Genomic DNA, 17,790 nt, shown 5'->3' with positions numbered 1-17,790 from the left:
TTCTAAAGTGTCCACAGTTGATCTCAGCTAAGGAAGCAGAGGACAGGCCTTGGGGTCCTGAGGTCCAGAGGAAGTTACCCACTGCGTCCGTCATCCTCTGAGAATGAAGCCAGGGGAGTGGGGATTAGGGTCAACCATAAAGGGTCCAGGCAGGCTGAGCAAGTGCTGCCACGACCAGTGGGTCTGTGGTTCAGGTGCTGATCAGTTTCCTATTTCCCCACCTCTGCTTAAAGGCTGTTGCTGAGCCAGCCCATCCAGCCCATGATGCCCGGGTCCTGTGACGCAAGGCAGCCCTCGGAGGTCAGCAGGACGGGACGGCAAGTCAAGTACGTGGACCCTGGCGGGAGGCAGGAGGCAAGCGCTGGCGGAATGGTTCCAGGCTGGCCAGCCTCACCCGCCTGGGCCAGCAGCACTCACATGAGCCTTGCACTAAAGGCAGGGTCTGAGTGTGCCCACAGCTGTGAAGGGGACAGTGCCCCTCAGCTTTTCTTCTACCGTGTCCCATTTAAGCAGAAAAAACTCCGTGCTCCATGCTTAGAGCAGCACTGAATGAAACAATTCACACCCCGCCGTTTGCCATCATCTTCCGACTTCCTTACAGGTCTGAAGCCCTCACCCCTGGAGACATCCCTGGAGGGTGTAGCGCCATCCCCCTTCCCAAGGACCCTCCCCCAGGCTCCAGCTGACATTCCGCAGGCACACTTGGTGCTCTGTGCTTCTGGCACTGTCCTTGGGCCCTTCCCTCCCAGACGAGCAGCCCCGGCTCTCCCTTCTCCACCCTCCTCTCCACTAGCACTTGCAGGACCAGAGCAGCTTTACTCAGCTACTTAATTCCTGGGGACAACGGTTACTGGAGACACGGGGAGAATAGTTTAAAAGTTGCTGGAAAACAGTTTCTGGCCCTTGGGAATGAGGCCGAAATAGAGCTATCACACAGACATCCGCTTCATATTAACACTGGCTGACTTCGTGTCCAGAGCTCACCAGGACGGTGCTAGCCGATCAGGCCTGGGATGCCCTCATGTAGAGGCCTCGCAGGCACCGCCAGGCCCCTCTCCCTGGAAGTCCTTCTTCTGTGCCCTCCTTCAGCCAGCACTGAGAGGAACGGCAGATGGTTCCTGCCTTTCTGAGGGTCAGGGTCTGTATGTTCATTATTTCATTTCATCCCGATAAAATCCCTAGGGTGTAGGCACATGCTTGTTTTTTGTTTTTGTTTTTTTTAAACCAGTGAAGAGGCTGGGCTTTCAAGGGGTTAGATTACATTCTCGAAGGCCACACAGTGCAGATGGTGGGGCTGGAGGCCAGCTAACTCCAGGACACAGGCCCTTTGGCTCCCTGAATCTTCAAAGTCCACCTTGTTGGCCCTGTCTGGGGTCTCCCCACACCTCAGGATACCTTTCTAGGCAGCCTCTGCCCCTGAGACTTTCTGGCCCTCCCTTTGGTCACAGGAGGGTAAGGAGGGACCTGCAGGTGGTGGGGAGCTGTCTGTAAAGTTCTGTTCGTGTCTATCATTAGGCGGGGGGAAGTGGGCTGGTTTTGCTTTCGGATTTTACCTGTTCTTCCTAAATGATCTAAATAAGTGGAAATAGGCTGGGCGCAGTGGCTCATGCCTGTAATCCCAGCACTTTGGGAGGCCAAGGTGGGCGGATCACCTGAGGTCAGAAGTTCAAGACCAGTCTGGCCAACATGGTGAAACCCCATCTCTACTATAAATACAAAAATTAGCCAGGCATGATGGCACGTGCCTGTAATCCCAGCTACTCAGGAGGCTGAGGCAGGAGAATCACTTGAACCAGGGAGGTGGAGGTTGCAGTGAGCCGAGATTGTGCCACTGCACTCTAGCCTGGGCAACAGAGCGAGACTGTCTCAAAAAAAAAAAAGAAGGAAAATGGAAGCAAAAATTCTTGTTACATCACTTTCCAGAGATGCTTAAAACACCCTGAACTAGGCAAGTTGGAAAGTTTTTCCTCTGGGAACTCTTAACTGCCATTTTTGGTCAAATCGATAATGTATACCCTCCCCATCTCCCTGACTGTCTCTTCCAGACATGACCTAACGGTCCACCCTCCAGGGCGTGTCAGGATCTGCCTCCCACACACACAGATGCCTCCTCAGGGGAAGTCTGGAACCCCCACTGCCTGTCACAGATGACCCCAGGCAGCGAAATCACACCTCCAAAAACATCACGCAAAGCAGACTTCTCTCCAGTCTCTTTAGACATTTGCTCCTGTCCATAATCCCAGATTATTCCTAAGTGGCCTTTCTCTGCTCCTTGTTAGTGGACCATTATCATCACCATCTCTTTCTTTTTTAAAAGATGTTTTGTTTTGTTTTTTGAGATGGAGTCTTGCTCTGTCATCCAGGCTGGAGTGCAGTGGTACGATCTTGGCTCACTGCAACCTCCGCCTCCCGGGTTCAAGCAGTTCTCCTGCCTCAGCCTCCCAAGAAGCTGGGATTACAGGCATGTGCCACCATGCCTGGCTAATTTTTGTATTTTTAGTAGAGACGGGGTTTCACCATGTTGGCCAAGCTGGTCTTGAACTCCTGACGTCAAGTGATCCGTCTGCCTTGGCCTCCCAAAGTGCTGGGACTACAGGCATGAGCCACCACACCTGGCCTAAGAATGTTTTATTGTGGCAAAATATACATAATTTTACTATTTTAACCATTTTTAAGTGTGTAGTTCCATGGCATTAAGTACATTCACACAGTTGTGTGACCATCGCCACCATCCAGCTCCAGAACTTTGTCACCTTTTCAAACTGAAATCCTGTACCCATTAGACACCCACCCCCAATACCCCTTCCCCCTAGCCCCTGGCAGCCACCATCCTACTTTCTGTCTCTAAGAATTTGACAACTCCAGAGCCCTCATATAAGAGGAATCACACAACATTTGTCATTTTGTGACAGGCTTATTTCACTTTGCATAATGTCTTCAAGGTTCATTTACGTTGTAGCATGTGTGAGAATTTCCTTCCTTTCCAAGGCTGAATAATATTCCACTGTATGGACAAACCACTTTTTTAATCCATTCATCTCTCAGTGGACCCTTGGATTGTTTCTACCTTTTGGTTATTGTGAATAATGGTTTATAATAATTGTTTATTATATAGTGGTTTATTCACAATAAACCAAAATATGATTATACACATCCATGGATGTACAATTATCTTTTTCAGGTTCCTGCTTTTACTTCTTTTGGGTATATACCCAGAAGTGGAATTGCAGGATCATATGGTAGAATGGTCATTGTGTGTGTTTAATTTTTTGAAGAATTACCATACATTCATATTAGTCCATTCTCACACTGCTATAAAGACATGCATGAGCCTGAGTAATGTATAAAGAAAAGAGGTTTAATTCGTTCACCATTGTGCAGGCTGTACAGGCTTCTGCTTCTGGGAAGCCTCAGGAAACTTACAATCGTGGCAGAAGGTGAAGAGGAAGAAGCACAACTTCACATGGCCGGGAGGAGAGAGAGAAAGAGGGGGAGGGGCTACGCACTTTTAAACAAACAGATCTAGGGAGAACTCTGTCACAAGAACAGCAAGGGGGAAGTCCCCACCCACGATCAATCACCTCCCATCAGGCCACACCTCCAACACTAGGGATTACAATTCAACATGAGATTTGGGTGGGGACACAGAGCCAACATTTAACACAGTGGCTGCAGCATTTGACAATTCCCAGTAACAGAGCACTAAAGTTCCAATGTCTCTGCATCCTCAGCAACACCTGTTACTTCCTGGTTTTTTGATAATCACCATTGTAATGAGTGTGAAGGGACATCTCATTTTGGTTTTGATCTGCTTTGCCCTAATGGCTAGTGATGCTGAGCATGTTTTCATGTGTGTGTTGGCCATTTCTAGCTTCTCTTTGGAGAAATGTCAGCCCCATGCCCGTTTTTTGATTGGGTTGTTTGGGTTTCTTGTTGTGCAGTTGTAGGCATTCTTTATATATTGTGGTATCCGTCTCTTATTAGATATGTGATATGCAAATGTCTTCCCCCACCCCGTGGGCTGCCTCTTCCCTCTGTTGATAGTGTTGATAGTGTCTTTTGATGCAAAAAAGTTTCTTTTTTTTTTCTTTAAGACGGAGTCTCACTCTGTTGCCCAGGCTGGAGTGCCGTGGCGTGATCTCTGCTCACCACAACCTCCACCTCCCGGGTTCAAGCTATTCTCTTGCCTCAGCCTCCCGAGTAGCTGGGACTACAGACACCCACCACACCTGGCTAATTTTTGTATTTTTAGTAGAGACGGTGTTTCACCATATTGGTCAGGCTGGTCTTGATCTCCTGACCTTGTGATCTTCCCGCCTCAGCCTCCCAAAGTGCTGGGATTACAGGCATGAACCACTGTGCCTGGCCAAAAGTTTCTTATGAAGTCCAACTTACTTGTTTTTTTCTTTGTTGCTCATGCTTTGGGTGTCATATCAATACTGCTTTCTTAAAGGACCTGTTTTCTCCTTCCCACGTGAAACAGGTACGCACAGAGCCAGACCGTGTTTCCAAATCCAGATGCACACCCCGTCAACAGCAGCAGCGCCCCGATGCCCGTCCTGCTGATGGGGCAGGCAGTGCTCCACCCCAGCTTCCCCGCCTCCCAACCGTCACCCCTGCAGCCCGCACAGGCCCGGCAGCAGCCACCACAGCACTACCTGCAGGTGGGTGCCAAAGCCCAGGGGGCCCCCGTGCAGGCCTGGGAGCCGGGCCACACTCCGTACCCCGAGTCTCAAAGATATTTTATTCCCTTGCTTTCAAGGTTGTTCTATCCCTAGTATAGAAGTAAGCCCCAGAAAGATTCTCATTTGATTGTTTTTCATGCTTAAAGGTTATGAAGTCTATATCTACGGAGTATGTGAAATTACGAGTCGGCTATTATGCCTTATGTGATTATGTGCTGAAAAGGTTCCTTTTTAAAAAAGTAGTTTTTACTCAAGGATTTGCATCTAGACATGTTCATAGTTTTTAGAGCAGAAGTCAAAAAACATTGATGACTATGTTGGACTTTTCAGTGTGTTTATAAAGTCCTATATAAACATAAAGTTAAATCACATTTAGTTAAAGATCCATTAACCTGCCTTAGTAAATACAGTGATGTGTGAAATTGGGCTTGCCAGGAAAATTTGGAGCTCATTTACATGTGGTCACTACTTAGAAGGCAAAAATCACTTCAGGCAAGTGCCAAGTATGCCAAAAGCAGGGAGGGTGAGAGCCACTGGTCTGCAGGTTCACGTGGGAGCCACACGTCTGCGTCTGCCAAGCTCCAGAAGGGCCTGGCCTTCCCTTGCCCATGTGCAGGGTGCCCCTTTTCACCCAGCCCTTCTGTGTCCTAGGGGGCTTCCTCCCTGGCCTGCAGCTCCACCTGCACCTGCAAAGCCATGGAGAATGAGCAGAGGCTGAGTCCTCTTGAGTACTGTAGATAGCGATGAAGATAGCTGTCCTTGAAGTTCTAGAATGTAGTTTAATTCCAATGCTGCTAAGCCATCTGTGCTGTAATTTTCGGATCTCCCTGACCCCACGCATAGTGGGAGTCAGCTCAGACTTTGGCTTTGCAGATCTTGTCAGTTCTCGAGACCCAGAAGTGATTTTGGATGGGAAATGAGCAACAGACAAGTTTGCATGCACCTGTTGTATACAAGATGCAGGCTATGAATACAGAGAGCTCTTCGGCCCACTCACTGCCCTTAGGGGCTTCGGGGTGGGGTACAGAAGGTGGGTTAGCACAGAGTGCAGTCAGGCTCGGATTTGGGAAGAGTGGGAGTGCTGTGGTGGGGAAGCCTTCATGGAGGAAGGGACTTGAGAAGAGGGAGGGCTCAGAAGGCATCCACTGCTGAGTCTGATGTCCAGGAAATGCCTGAAGTGTGGGAGAGGGTGAAGATAAAGGGACAGTGTTCCAGCCAGACAGCCTGAGCAAAAGTTCAGGGCAGCTGTGCCTGGGCAGCTTGGAGAGCAGGGGGGTGCTGGGTTACTTGCAGGAGGAGATTTCATGGAAGGGAATAGTGGGTGGTAAGATTGAAGTTTCCAAAGTCAGGCTTTGGCCAGTCGAAGCTTCTAAACTTCCAATCAAGATGCTCCTAGTAGGTGCTGGTGAATCTGGAGGTAGCTACGGTATCAGGGACCAGCAGTGAAAATTGTGCAAATTGTATGTGTGTTTGGATTCTGCCCTGTCAACTGTCTGCATGTGGCCTCAGGCTCCATCATCCAGAAACATTCTGGCTATAATGCAGATCATGTGCACGTGTTATGAAACCATTCCCCACAGCCACAGGCGTAGGCTGATTGGGCCAGAAGGTGCCCCCGCTATTGGCGGAGAAGTTAGCTTCAGAATTCACCCTAAGGTTCCTTTCGTCCCCATCCTCACCACACCCCCAGGTCTTGCCAAAGCCACCTCTCCCCACATGACCCCCCCAAGAAAGACAGCCCTATAGTCTAACTCAATCTGCAGCATACCCCACACTGCCCTGTAAGACAGCTGAGGGGCAGACATCAGAACCACCTCTGAAGCCCTTTGTTCTTTTTTTTCTAGGTACAGGCACCAACCTCTTTGCACAGTGAGCAGCAGGACTCACTACTTCTCTCCACCTACTCACAACAGCCAGGGACCCTGGGCTACCCCCAACCACCCCCAGCACAGCCCCAGCCCCTACGTCCTCCCCGAAGGGTCAGCAGTCTGTCTGAGTCATCAGGCCTCCAGCAGCCGCCCCGATAGTGCCCCGGCACTGAAGTCGGGACACAATCAGCTTTAACCAATGGATGAGGGGGGTGGCCACAGGAGATGGGGAGAGGAGTCTGAAAAACCCCTGGCTTTTGTGCACACTGCATATGTTTCAGAACTCCTGGATGGTAACCATCTCTGGAGCGCAGTGCTTGCTGCAGTGGAAATGATCAGGAATACTGACCGTGTTTCTCTTGCCTCCGAGGTTCTTGGGCACACTCTATAGCCATACTGGACAGGAACCAGGTGCCCCGTGTAGGCATCGTTGGTCGGTTTACCTTCAGAGATGGCGCATCTCGCTGCATCCCCCAAGAGTGCACTGGTTGCTCTAGCCACCTGCGGCCCGCCCATCTGCGCTAGCTGGCCTTCACTCTCTTGATCATCTTTCCTTTGTATTGGAGAAGGACTGGGTCAGAGATCTGTTGGAGAGAGAGAATAAAGAGATTATTTTTCATTATTTTTAAATGGTTGTTTTTGTTTTAATTTGCACAGCTGCACAGAGGAAATAACTTAGGCACTTTCTGTTTTTTTAAAAAATAATAAGGTCTCATGGCTTCGTTCAGAGACCACAGTAACAACAACAGCCCACCAATCAGAGAAGCTGGTTGTTATTAACCAAGCTACAGATTCACACTTTCTGGCCTAAACCCTAATGGGATGAGGCTTTTCACCCCATGCCATGCTGGTGGTGATTTTTTAGCCCCTAAATAAAACACTGGACTGTTTCCTGTTTACTTCATTGATTGCAACTACAAAGGTGGACTCAAAGCAAAGCACAATCATGCCAGCCAACATTCCAGAATTCTGCTGAGAACTCCAAGCCTGTGAGGGGAGAGGTTTCACAAGCCAGACAGGCCTGGGGGACTGCAGTCCCCAAGGAGACCCCGCCATGTGCTGGCCCTTTGAGTGAGAATGCTGCATCTTTCTACATATCTTCATGAGAATACTGAGAATTGGATTTTCCTTTTCAAAATGCACTTTGCTTTTTTTGTATGTTTTGTTGAGATGTTTCTAAAGAAAAGATTTTATGTAATTATAAGATGAAGCGTAGTGAATTGTACAGTCGTTGTAATAATGACCTATTTCTATATAAAATAAAATTGTATGGCTTATGTGTAAATTATTTTGTATCTGAGATACCAGTTCCTTTCCCAAATATAAAAGTATAAAAGTTTTCTTGTGTTTTTCTGTGAGTGAAAATTTTGTAATAAATTAACAAATTTGTACAATTTCCTCTGTCCCTTGTTATACATCCCTGCCTACATCTTTTCACCAGTAATTCTTTTTTTTCTAATTTCAAGATGTTTCAAGGATAATCAAAGATACGGAAAAGATGAAAGCAAGCAATCAGTAAGTCAGGCAGAGGCGCTCAGCTTTTTGAGCTGCAGTATTTGCATCGGCCTGTCAGGTTCTGATCTTTGTATTAAAGTTTGTGCCAGAAAAACAATGGTTTACTGTAGAAGTGACAGCAAAACAAAACAGAAAAAAAGTTTCTGGAAACATCTCAATCTTTTTTTTTTTCTTTTAGACAGAGTCTCTCTCTCTTTCCCAGGCTGGAGTGCAGTGGCACGATCTCAGCTCAATGTAACCTCTGCCTCCTGGTTCAAGTGATTCTCCTGCCTCAGCCCCCCGAGTAACTGGGATTACAGGCACCCACCACCATACCCCGCTAATTTTTGTGTTTTTAGTGGAGATGCGGTTTCGCCATATTGGCCAGGCTGGTCTCGAACTCCAGACCTCAAGTGATCAGCCCACCTCGGCCGACCAAAATGCTGGGATTACAGGCGTGAGCCACCATGCCCCGCCAACATCTTAATCTTGACACAGGTAAAATCCATGGAGGCGACCAAGACATTCTCCACCAAAGCTCTCATTTATAGCCCATCATTAAACTCACTCAGCCGGAATTGCATGGGATTTCGCCACCAACATTTAGATATCAGTGATGTGGGCAGCATATGTGTGTCTCAATATAAGATGTGTACACATATGCCATGTTGAGGGTGGGAGCATAGCCGCAGCATCTAGAAGATTTCTGCCAACTACAGACAGCCACCCCATCATGAGGCTTCATGGGGCTGAAGGAGGGTACCCTGGTGTACTGTGGTTGAGAACCACTGCAATGGCAATGCCCTTTCCAAAAGCATCGGCCCAAGAGAGCAAAGTTCTTTCCCTGCTGCATTGCTATGGCTCTCTGCTCCTACTCCTGCCGTGTAGAATGCGGATGGCTCTTCCCAGTTCTATGACTAGGATCGGTTTTGGATGGCAGAGATGGTGCCGTATAAGTACGTCCAAAAAGTTTTATTATGCATACAATTGTTCTAATCCTGAGAAAAAGGTAAGTGAAAATATTTTGCGCACACTAGAACACTTAACTCTTTAAAAGAACCAGAAATGAACCCCCTTCTTTAAAATGCTGTGTGAAACTTTATTCACTATTTTTACATGTTTTATAAATGCAAAGGTTTCTAGATCTGATTTGTCTGTAAAAGAATTTGTATTTTAATTTGCTGTCAGCATTTTTTTAAGCAGAACAATATTTTTAATGGACAGCATATTTATCGTCCTAGGATTTTCTAGCTGGAAGTCATTTAAAAAGGGCAGAGTGTGCCTTGCTACTAATTTGATTTAGCTTTGCTTAAATCTTACACGTGTTCAGAATTTGGATAAACTCAGAAAACTCTTATTGTGTAATATTTCTTTAAACCCACATTCATCATGGGAATTTTAATCCCTAAACTTTTGATTCATTAAAGTTTGCTCATTAAAAGGCTATTTTGCAACCCTGTCCTATTTCCAGAAAGACCATGACCTATTTGGAAAACTATAAAGTCTTGGCTCATGTGAAATGACTGAAATGTGAACTGGGAGTACACTGTTTATGATCTTTTCAACTAAGTTAAAATGTCTCTACTGTCTCTAATTCAACTAAAATTCATTACATTAATTTTAAAATGTTGTTTGTGCATGCAACATGGGGAACTAGCCAACTGTTCTAAGCCATGACATTTCACACTCTTGTCTAAATTATCTGGTAACATTTGTTTTGGTACAAGACTGCTTTGGTTTCCCTCTTCACTTTGTGTAGGCACAGCCTGAAGGTCTCCAAGTCTGCCATTATTGTCCCAGAGAAATAACTAATTTGCATCCTCTAGGGACACCTGTTAGCAGCTTTTTGGGCAGACATGCATGAATTTCATACTATGCATACAAACAGCTTTATTTTTCTGGAGAAAAAAGCTCATTGGACACACAAAAAAGAAAGCAACTCTTGTAGAATTTTTGCCTAACCACACTTAGGCACATCTATGATATTGACTCATTTTTAAATTACAATTACCTTTTTTATATGTCATGTTTTATTTTAAGCATGAAGACAGGAACTCATGGCCTTTTATGAACTCAACTTTTCTAATTGACCATTGTTATTTATTTCATGCTCAAATTGGTACAACCCGGCCAGTGAGAGTCGGCTCCTGTGTTTGGCTCTTTTCTCTTTGTAGCATTGCCCGTCAGAAATCAGACTGCAGATTTCCTTCTGGGAACAATACAGTCAAGGCCCATACTGATTGATTGATTTTTTTATTTTTCCTATCTCAAAGCATGGAGACAACTACCTCCAAGGAGTCCTGATTCCTTTTAGTTAAAAAAAAAAAAAAAAGAGAGATTAAAATCTAGACGCCTAGAGTAAGACTAAGAGCTGGTATTGGGTCAAGTGCTGCCTCTGTTGCTATTACTGGGTCATCCTGTTGTGATGGAGCTGAAAACATTTCCAGTCATGAAATCACATTGATTTCTGCAATGTAATATATATTATACTGTAGTCTACTTTTCTAATGTGATTTTGTTCAGCATTTTCTCCTAAACTGACATTCCATATGAAGTCAGTTATGAACTGTTGATTTTAATTTCAAATACCTCCTGTGCCATTCCTCTCCTCTCTGTCATATTAGTTGCTGCCTCATTTGGGCCCCATTTAAGCTGGGTCACAGAAACAGCCTCCACACTGACCTCCCAGGCCTGGGCTACCCACACTACCTCTTCAGCACCTCTTCACCATCACGCCTCTTTCCTTTTAAAAATCTTTCGGTGGCGCTTCTTGGAAAGTTCCACTGGACCTTTCTGGAGCTCAGTCCAGCATGAAACTGCCAAGGAGGACTCCTCTAGCCCCTTAGATTTGTTGCCCCTAAAGCTGGTGGACGGGAATGCAACCTGTCTACTTTCTTGCTGCCCCCACAGGGAAGCATTCAGATCTTGTTTCATTTTAAGGATTCTCTGCTAATCAGTAAAAGTAAAAACATGTGAGTGATTAGCCCAGCTAACCAGAGAGTTACAAAGTTCGTATTATGTGGTTCTGGTCTCTTTGAGGCTCAGCAGTCACTGGCCTGGTCCCTGGGGCTTGGGAGGGAAAGAGAAGCTGGAAGAGTCTGCAGAACTCCAGGCAGGCAAATGATCTTCAGTCCTCAAACCTAACAGTCCTTCTTATACCTCTGTTCAACCTTTATGTGAGGCAGGAGAGTTGACATCTTAGAGGGACGTTTTGTAGATTCCCACTGGAGGGGTCTATTTATTTCAACAAGAGGTAGGATCTACTCACATTTTATCAGTTATACAGAAACTTGAGTCAGCTGGCACTAGACTTCTGATTTATTACAGTAACACTTTTATTACCTCTAACGGATGGTACCCTAGAAAGCTGTCCCTTAATCCCTCTCTAGGTGCTGGGATAGAAGGGGCAAGATCCCATCTTCAGAGAGTGATTGCAGGGAGCCAGGATCAGAACAATGATCTGAAAAGGGCCCTGAGGTATGAAAGGCCTGAGGCAGGCTTTAGGGTGCCTGAGCAAGAGGAAGAGGAGGCGGAAAGGAGATGAGAGCAAGCACCATTGGGTTGAAACAAATTGTGCTAGCCCCTCTTCTTCCTTGTTAACAGAACCCCACTTCCGTGCATTAAAAGCAATGTGTCTAGCCTGTAATCCTAGCACTTCGGGAGGCCGAGGCGGGCGGATCACAAGGTCAGGAGATCGAGACCATCCTGGCTAACATGGTGAAAACCTGTCTCCACTAAAAATACAAAAAATTAGCCAGGCGTGGTGGCAGGTGCCTTGTAGTTCCAGCTACTTGGAAGGCTGAGGCAGAAGAATGGTGTGAACCCGGTAGGCGGAGCTTGCAGTGAGCCGAGATCACGCCACAGCACTCTAGCCTGGGTGACAGAGAGAGACTCCGCCTCAAAACACACACACACACACACAAAAACAAAAACCAAACAAAAGCAATGTGTCTAGCCCAGCCCAAAAAATACACAACTCATCATTAGGCCAAGGTAATGATGACAATCCCATTTGCTTTTGGCGGGTATGTGCTCTCCCAGCCTAACTGAAATGGAGTCCCTAGTTCTAGCCAATGACAGGCAGAAAGCGACTGGAGGTTTCTAGAAAGGCCTTTGGAGTCTGATAAGAGGAATGGGGGGAGGCTTGCTTGTCCAACACCATCTCTTGCCTTTGACGACTGCTGGGAAACCTACAAGTGCATCATCTACCTTGATACAGGATGCAAAGGTTCCTCATGAGATCAGAGTCCCTGTTCCAGCCCAGAAATTGCCTGCCTCCAGTCTTGTCTGTGAGGTCCTGAAACATGTCCACTGCTGAAAACTCTGTTAGTAGGTTAGGGGTGACTCGGTCCGGGCATTTTCCCGTTCACCAAAGTGCCAGGCATTAAGTGGACCCTTTCAGCTTGGGACATCAAGCTCTTTAGTCCTGAGAAATTTCTCTTAAATTCAAGGTACCATCATCATGAAGTTTCACAACTTTAAAGAGAAGATCCTAAAATCTTTCAGAGAGAAAAAAATAACGCATCACTTCTCAACCACACCGAAAAATGGAAGACAATGAAACCTGCCTTCAAAATGCTGGGGAGAAATTCTTTTCAATTTAGAATTCCATATAAGCCAGAATTTAAATTTGAGGGTTGAATAAATTCTCAGATATCTGAGGGCTCAGAAACTTTTTAGCTTGTGTACTCATCTTACGAAACCACTAAAAATGGTGCGCTCCTGTGAAAGAAGGGAGTTCGTCAAGAAAAAGGAAGACATGGGTCCACAGATCCAACTGACTCCGAATCTCTAGGCTGGTGACACGCAGTCCCATTCTCTGGGGACCTCCTCAGATCTCCCTGTCGTGTCATCTCACATCTGTCATTTCTCGGGTCATATCCAACCCACTCGGTCACCCATGCACCCGGACGACGCGACAGGCCTGTGGCTCCACCGCCCTTGACAGCAACGACTGGCAATCCCGTGCCGGCCCTGCTCGACGCAGGCACCTCCAACGCCGGGCTGCGTCTGACTCTGGGACCGCCAGCCAGGTACCTCGCTCGACTCAGGCTCAGTCAGTGTTGGTCGGATGCATGAATGAATGCGGAAAACAAACGAAAGTCTCCCTCCCTGGCCCTGCTCTCATACATCTGTAGGCCTGGGTTTTGGTTTTATCCGAAGACTTAGACACGAGACGCAAGTTCCTTCGCGGAGCCAGACGGACTCCGTCAGAGAGAAGCGGGACTCGAGCTCGCGGCCCAAAGGCGCGGCCCCGCCCCGACGCCCTTTCGCTGTCCCCACTTCGGCGCGCGCCGCTGACGTCACAGCCTCGTCTCTCCCCTTCCCTAGCCACACCCCCTTGCCTGGCGACCCGGAAGTTGTACTTGCAACTGCGGCTTTGCTTCTCCCACAATACTTCGCGCTCTTCCTTTCCAGCTTGGACCCGGCAGAGTGAGTATGGGTGGCGGAGTCTGGGCTTCTGGAATCCGGCCCCATCCTCCTTTGGGATTGTGTTAACTGGGACCGCAAAATCTCTCCCGAGCTAGCCCGGGTCTCCGGTTGTGGGAAATGGGAATACACGCTGCGTTTAAGGGCTCCCGAAGCCTGAGGAGGAAAGTGTCCGGGCTTAGGGGAGCCGGGGCGGCAGGTATTTCCAGGTCGGAGGTGTCTGAGGGGCGCGGGTGCGTGGGCCACTGGGTGACCGACTTAACCTGGCCAGACTCTCAGCACCTGGAAGCGCCCCGAGAGTGACCGCGTGAGGCTGGGAGGGAGGACTTGGCTTGAGCTTGTTCAACTCTGCTCTGAGCCTCCGTGTCGCCTGCATTTAGATGGCTCCCGCAAAGAAGGGTGGCGAGAAGAAAAAGGGCCGTTCTGCCATCAACGAGGTGGTGACCCGAGAATACACCATCAACATTCACAAGCGCATCCATGGAGTGTGAGTATCCCTGTAGCCGCCCTGGGGCTCGAACTCATGCGTCTGGTTGTCACTCTCAGAGATGCGCCGAATCATCTCCACCCCAATCTCTTCCTCTTGTGGCCTTCCCTATTTCATTCATTGGCAATTTAACAAATCCTGTGGGCTCTGCTTTCCGAATACATTCACCGTCTGACCAGCTGCGTTGGTCTTTCTGACCGTCCCCATTCTTACCGGAATGTTGACAGTAGCAGCTCCCTGCTCCTGTTCCCTTCCCTACCCAGACATACGTAGGGATCTATTCTCAGATCCTGCATCGGTCTATCTTAGGTTAGAAATCAAGAGTTCTTGCCGTGATCCCACATTGGCTGACCCGCTTAATCATACCGGGCGTGCTTCTGTTTCAAAGTAGCTGCTTTGTTGAATTTTTACTCTTTTATTTTTCCCTATGCCTGAATGTTTTTTTCCACAAATAAATGCTTCGTTGCCTTTAGATCTTGAGTCCAATGTCACCCTTTTTTTTTTTTTTTTTTTTTTAAGACGGAGTCTTGCTCCGTCCCCAACCTGGAGTGCAGTGGCGCGATCTCGGCTCGCTGCAACCTCCGCCTCCGTGCCTTAGCCTCTGGAGCAGCTGGGATTACAGGAGCCCGCCACCACACCTGACCCACCTTGGCCGTCTTAGAGAAACCTGCAGCCCCTTTCCCTAATGCTTTCTCTTTTCCCTGGTTTGTTTTTCTCTGTAGTACTAGATACCGTCAGCTGTAACCAATAGGTTGCTTACATAAGCTGTGTGAAGAACAACGGATTGCCAACTGCTGTTATTTCTACTACCTTTTACTTCTGGATGTTTAAGTATTTAAGTGAAGTGAACTTGCTTGATGCGTTCATAGAGTTAACTGTTGCCCTCATCATACTCAAGAAGAAACCTGCCTGCACATTTCAGGCCCCTGCTCTTTAAGCATAGATGAAGTTAATAGCATTGAATGATCTCTTCCAAAAACATGTCCTGTCTTAAGACATGACATTTAATCAAATTTAATATTTTGAGGATTTCAGAAAGTGGATTATGCATCTTCTTGTCCTAAGTATTATGCTAGTTGCTGGGCATTACACACTGGTGGGAAAAAAAGATTGTTACTGCCTAGTTGAAGGTTTGGTTTAGGCTGGTTTTAGGAGGACATACCATCTACAGTAAGTCCTCACTGAGCTTGAAGCACACTGGCCTATTGTATGCTGTAAAAACTTGGTTTTGTTAAATTGGACATTGCTTAAAGTCAGTTTCCAGGAGCCTCTCAACGACATTGAGGATTTCTTACATGTACCTAATTTCGTGCTCCTTTAATTTGTTCACTTTATGTTTGAATCGTAGGGGCTTCAAGAAGCGTGCCCCTCGGGCACTCAAAGAGATTCGGAAATTTGCCATGAAGGAAATGGGAACTCCAGATGTGCGCATTGATACCAGGCTCAACAAAGCTGTCTGGGCCAAAGGAATAAGGTGCTAAAGTTATCTGTATTTGAAGGTGAACTTTTGCAATGACACCAGCTTCACTTACCCTGCAAGAGCCCGTATCAGTTCAGTAATTTGGTTAGTGCACGTGGAAGTATAAAAAAAAATACTGTGACTTAGGTTGGATAGTATCTGCAGGGAAGCCCTTAATTTAATGGCTTATGAACTGAGACCCAAGTGAAGGAGCCAGCAGTGTAGGGTGGGAAAGAGCATTGCACAGAGAGGAAGCTTGGCGGGATCTGGGAGCAGGGTGGTGAGTGCAGGTAGGGTGGAATAAATGACTGAGCCCAGTGGAGGAGGAGGGAGGGGTGAGGGCTGACCATGTAGGGTAGCTCTAGACAGCAAGGCAAGTCCACCATGAGAGAAGTGGTTCTTGGCCTGGGACAGTTTACCTGTCCTCCTCGGGGTTGTGTCAGGGGCAGTGTTTGTTGTTGTCACTACTGAGGGATACTATGGGCCAGGTACACTAAACACCCTACAATTCATGGGGCTGCTCCCTCAAAGAGTTGCCTAGCCCAGGTGTTAGTGCTGGTGTTGGGGGACCCTGCTCTAAAGTGGAACCAGAAAGCAGGGGAGGCTTGTGCTTTAAAGGATGTCATGAGGTGCCAGAACAGAAGTGGAGTGAAGGGCAGCTAGAGGAATGATGACAGTGTGGACTACTTGATTCTGGAAACGGGTGCGGGGAGGACTGTCTGCATCTGTGTGGTATTTAAAACTTAGGATTAAGTGAGATGAACAAGACAGGGACCTGAGACCCAGCTCTTCTGTGGGTGGACATTTAAGGGTGCAGCAGAAGAGGTGTCCTCCGATGCCTGCCTTGGGATAAGAGGAATGGGATTACAGGAGCCAAAAGAGGTCCTGAGTTTATAGGAATCCGGGGCCTAGAACAATACCCGGCACATCCTAAGATCGATAGAGGAAAGAGAATCAGCTGTGATGCTAGAGGGAGGATGAGATAAGACAAGGGGATTGCATGTGGAGATAAACTGAATATGCGCCTGTGGCAGAGTTTTTAACAGTGTTTTTTGTTTTGAGATGGAGTTAATGTTGCCCGGGCTGAAGTGCAGTGGTGTAGTCTCAGCTCCCTGCAACGTTCAGCTCCTGGGTTCAAGCTGTTTTCCTGCCTCAGCCTCCCAAGTGGCTGGGATTACAGGCAGCCACCACGCCTGGCTCTTATTTTTTGTATTTTTAGTGGAGATGGGGGTTTTACCATGTTGGCCAGAGTGGTCTCAAACTCTTGACCTCAGATGATACACCCACCTCAGCCTCCCAAAGTGCTGGGATTACAGGCTTAAGCCACCGCGCCTGGCCTTCACAATTTAATGTAACAAAAATCACATAAGTTTCTGGTGATAGACAAAAGACTAACACATTTGGACCCAGATATCTGCGTAGGATTAATTGGTTGAATATCAATGGTGGCTACCTTAACATATCTTCAAACAGGCATCCCTCCTGTGGTAACAGCATTTAATGTTCATCTGGGGGTTATGTTTCATTTTCCAGGGAACTGGTAAGTTCTAGGTTGGTCAGTAGAGCAAAGGACAGCATTAGAAGCAGGGATCTGAGATATGTGAACACAGCTAGTGGCTGCTTGGTTGAAAGGAGGCATTGACTTTAGCAACACAATTATGTTTTTATTAGGAATGTCCCATACCGAATCCGTGTGCGGCTGTCCAGAAAACGTAATGAGGATGAAGATTCACCAAATAAGCTCTATACTTTGGTTACCTATGTACCTGTTACCACTTTCAAAAGTAAGTTCTCCATCCCATAAAGCCATTTAAGTTCATTAGAAAAATGTCCTTACCTCCTTTAAAATGTGAATTCATCTGTTAAGCTAGGGGTGACACACATCATTGTACCCTTTTTAAATTGTGTGTTGGTGTGGGAAGATGCTAAAGAATGCAAAACTGGCCCATATCTGGGATGTAAAAAGGTTGTGGAAAATAGAATGCTACACGCCCAGACCCGTCTACAAAAGGTTTTTAGAGTTGAAATATGAAATGTGATGTGGGTGTGGAAGTTGACTGTCATTTTCTTTACAGATCTACAGACAGTCAATGTGGATGAGAACTAATCGCTGATCATCAAATACATCAAATAAAGTTATAAAATTGACTTTGTTTTGGTTCTTTTTAGTTGCAGCATAATGTGCTTGTATATCCTATCCTAATTATGGGATCATTTGAAGAGCTTTTCCCACATTGATTGCCTGTGTTGCTTTCTCCCCATCCCCTGGGGTTGGATTTGTGAACAGGGTCTAGGCAGGTTTTTAAAGGTGATTTCAAATTGCAACCTAGTTTTAGAACCACTGTTCTGGGTAGTTGGGATACTGAA

General features: G+C 46.9%; 2 protein-coding genes and 1 long non-coding RNA gene across 5 annotated transcripts in view; 2 read left to right on the top strand and 1 right to left on the bottom strand.

Annotated features, from left to right (window-relative positions):
- The window catches only part of NPAS2 (neuronal PAS domain protein 2), a 175,712-nt gene extending 167,763 nt beyond the window's left edge, over positions 1 to 7,949 (top strand). Inside the window, exons 19-21 of one of the 2 annotated variants that reach the window (XM_025354429.1) lie at positions 234 to 326; positions 4,484 to 4,664; positions 6,530 to 7,949. In XM_025354429.1, coding sequence (XP_025210214.1) covers positions 234 to 326; positions 4,484 to 4,664; positions 6,530 to 6,712 — 457 coding nt within the window. In that variant the 3' untranslated portion in view covers positions 6,713 to 7,949. The remainder of the gene's footprint in view (positions 1 to 233; positions 327 to 4,483; positions 4,665 to 6,529) is intronic. The other variant, XM_025354430.1, reaches the window with a different exon arrangement.
- On the top strand, positions 83 to 17,574 carry RPL31 (ribosomal protein L31). Of its 2 annotated transcripts, XM_025354434.1 has the most exons (6): positions 83 to 89; positions 9,318 to 9,323; positions 13,858 to 13,964; positions 15,313 to 15,438; positions 17,095 to 17,207; positions 17,499 to 17,574. In XM_025354434.1, exons 3-6 carry the CDS (start codon positions 13,858 to 13,860, stop codon positions 17,528 to 17,530), a joined length of 378 nt encoding a protein of 125 aa, XP_025210219.1. In that variant the 5' UTR covers positions 83 to 89; positions 9,318 to 9,323; the 3' UTR covers positions 17,531 to 17,574. The 2 variants fall into 2 exon arrangements, with proteins under 2 accessions (XP_025210219.1, XP_025210217.1); XM_025354432.1 differs by lacking the exons at positions 83 to 89; positions 9,318 to 9,323 and adding an exon at positions 13,400 to 13,480.
- LOC112604907 lies at positions 4,813 to 13,409 on the bottom strand. Its single transcript, XR_003115306.1, has 2 exons — positions 12,257 to 13,409; positions 4,813 to 7,137 (listed from the first exon to the last, which is right to left on the bottom strand). It is a non-coding gene; the product is annotated as an uncharacterized LOC112604907 (long non-coding RNA).
- Positions 17,575 to 17,790: the final 216 nt, after the last annotated feature.

The sequence above is a fragment of the Theropithecus gelada genome, chromosome 13, assembly GCF_003255815.1.
Source record: "Theropithecus gelada isolate Dixy chromosome 13, Tgel_1.0, whole genome shotgun sequence".
Classification (NCBI taxonomy): domain Eukaryota; kingdom Metazoa; phylum Chordata; class Mammalia; order Primates; family Cercopithecidae; genus Theropithecus; species Theropithecus gelada.
The sequence above is the reverse complement of the archived record's forward strand: the minus strand, read 5'-3'. Positions and strand labels throughout refer to the sequence as shown.

Excerpts from the sequence above, each read along its gene's own strand:
- RPL31 (XM_025354434.1), top strand. The coding sequence starts at position 13,858 with ATGGCTCCCGCAAAGAAGGGTGGCGAGAAGAAAAAGGGCCGTTCTGCC. Across the intron at positions 13,965-15,312 it reads CACAAGCGCATCCATGGAGT|GGGCTTCAAGAAGCGTGCCC; the intron begins GTGAGTATCCCT and ends TTTGAATCGTAG. Across the intron at positions 17,208-17,498 it reads ACCTGTTACCACTTTCAAAA|ATCTACAGACAGTCAATGTG; the intron begins GTAAGTTCTCCA and ends TTTTCTTTACAG.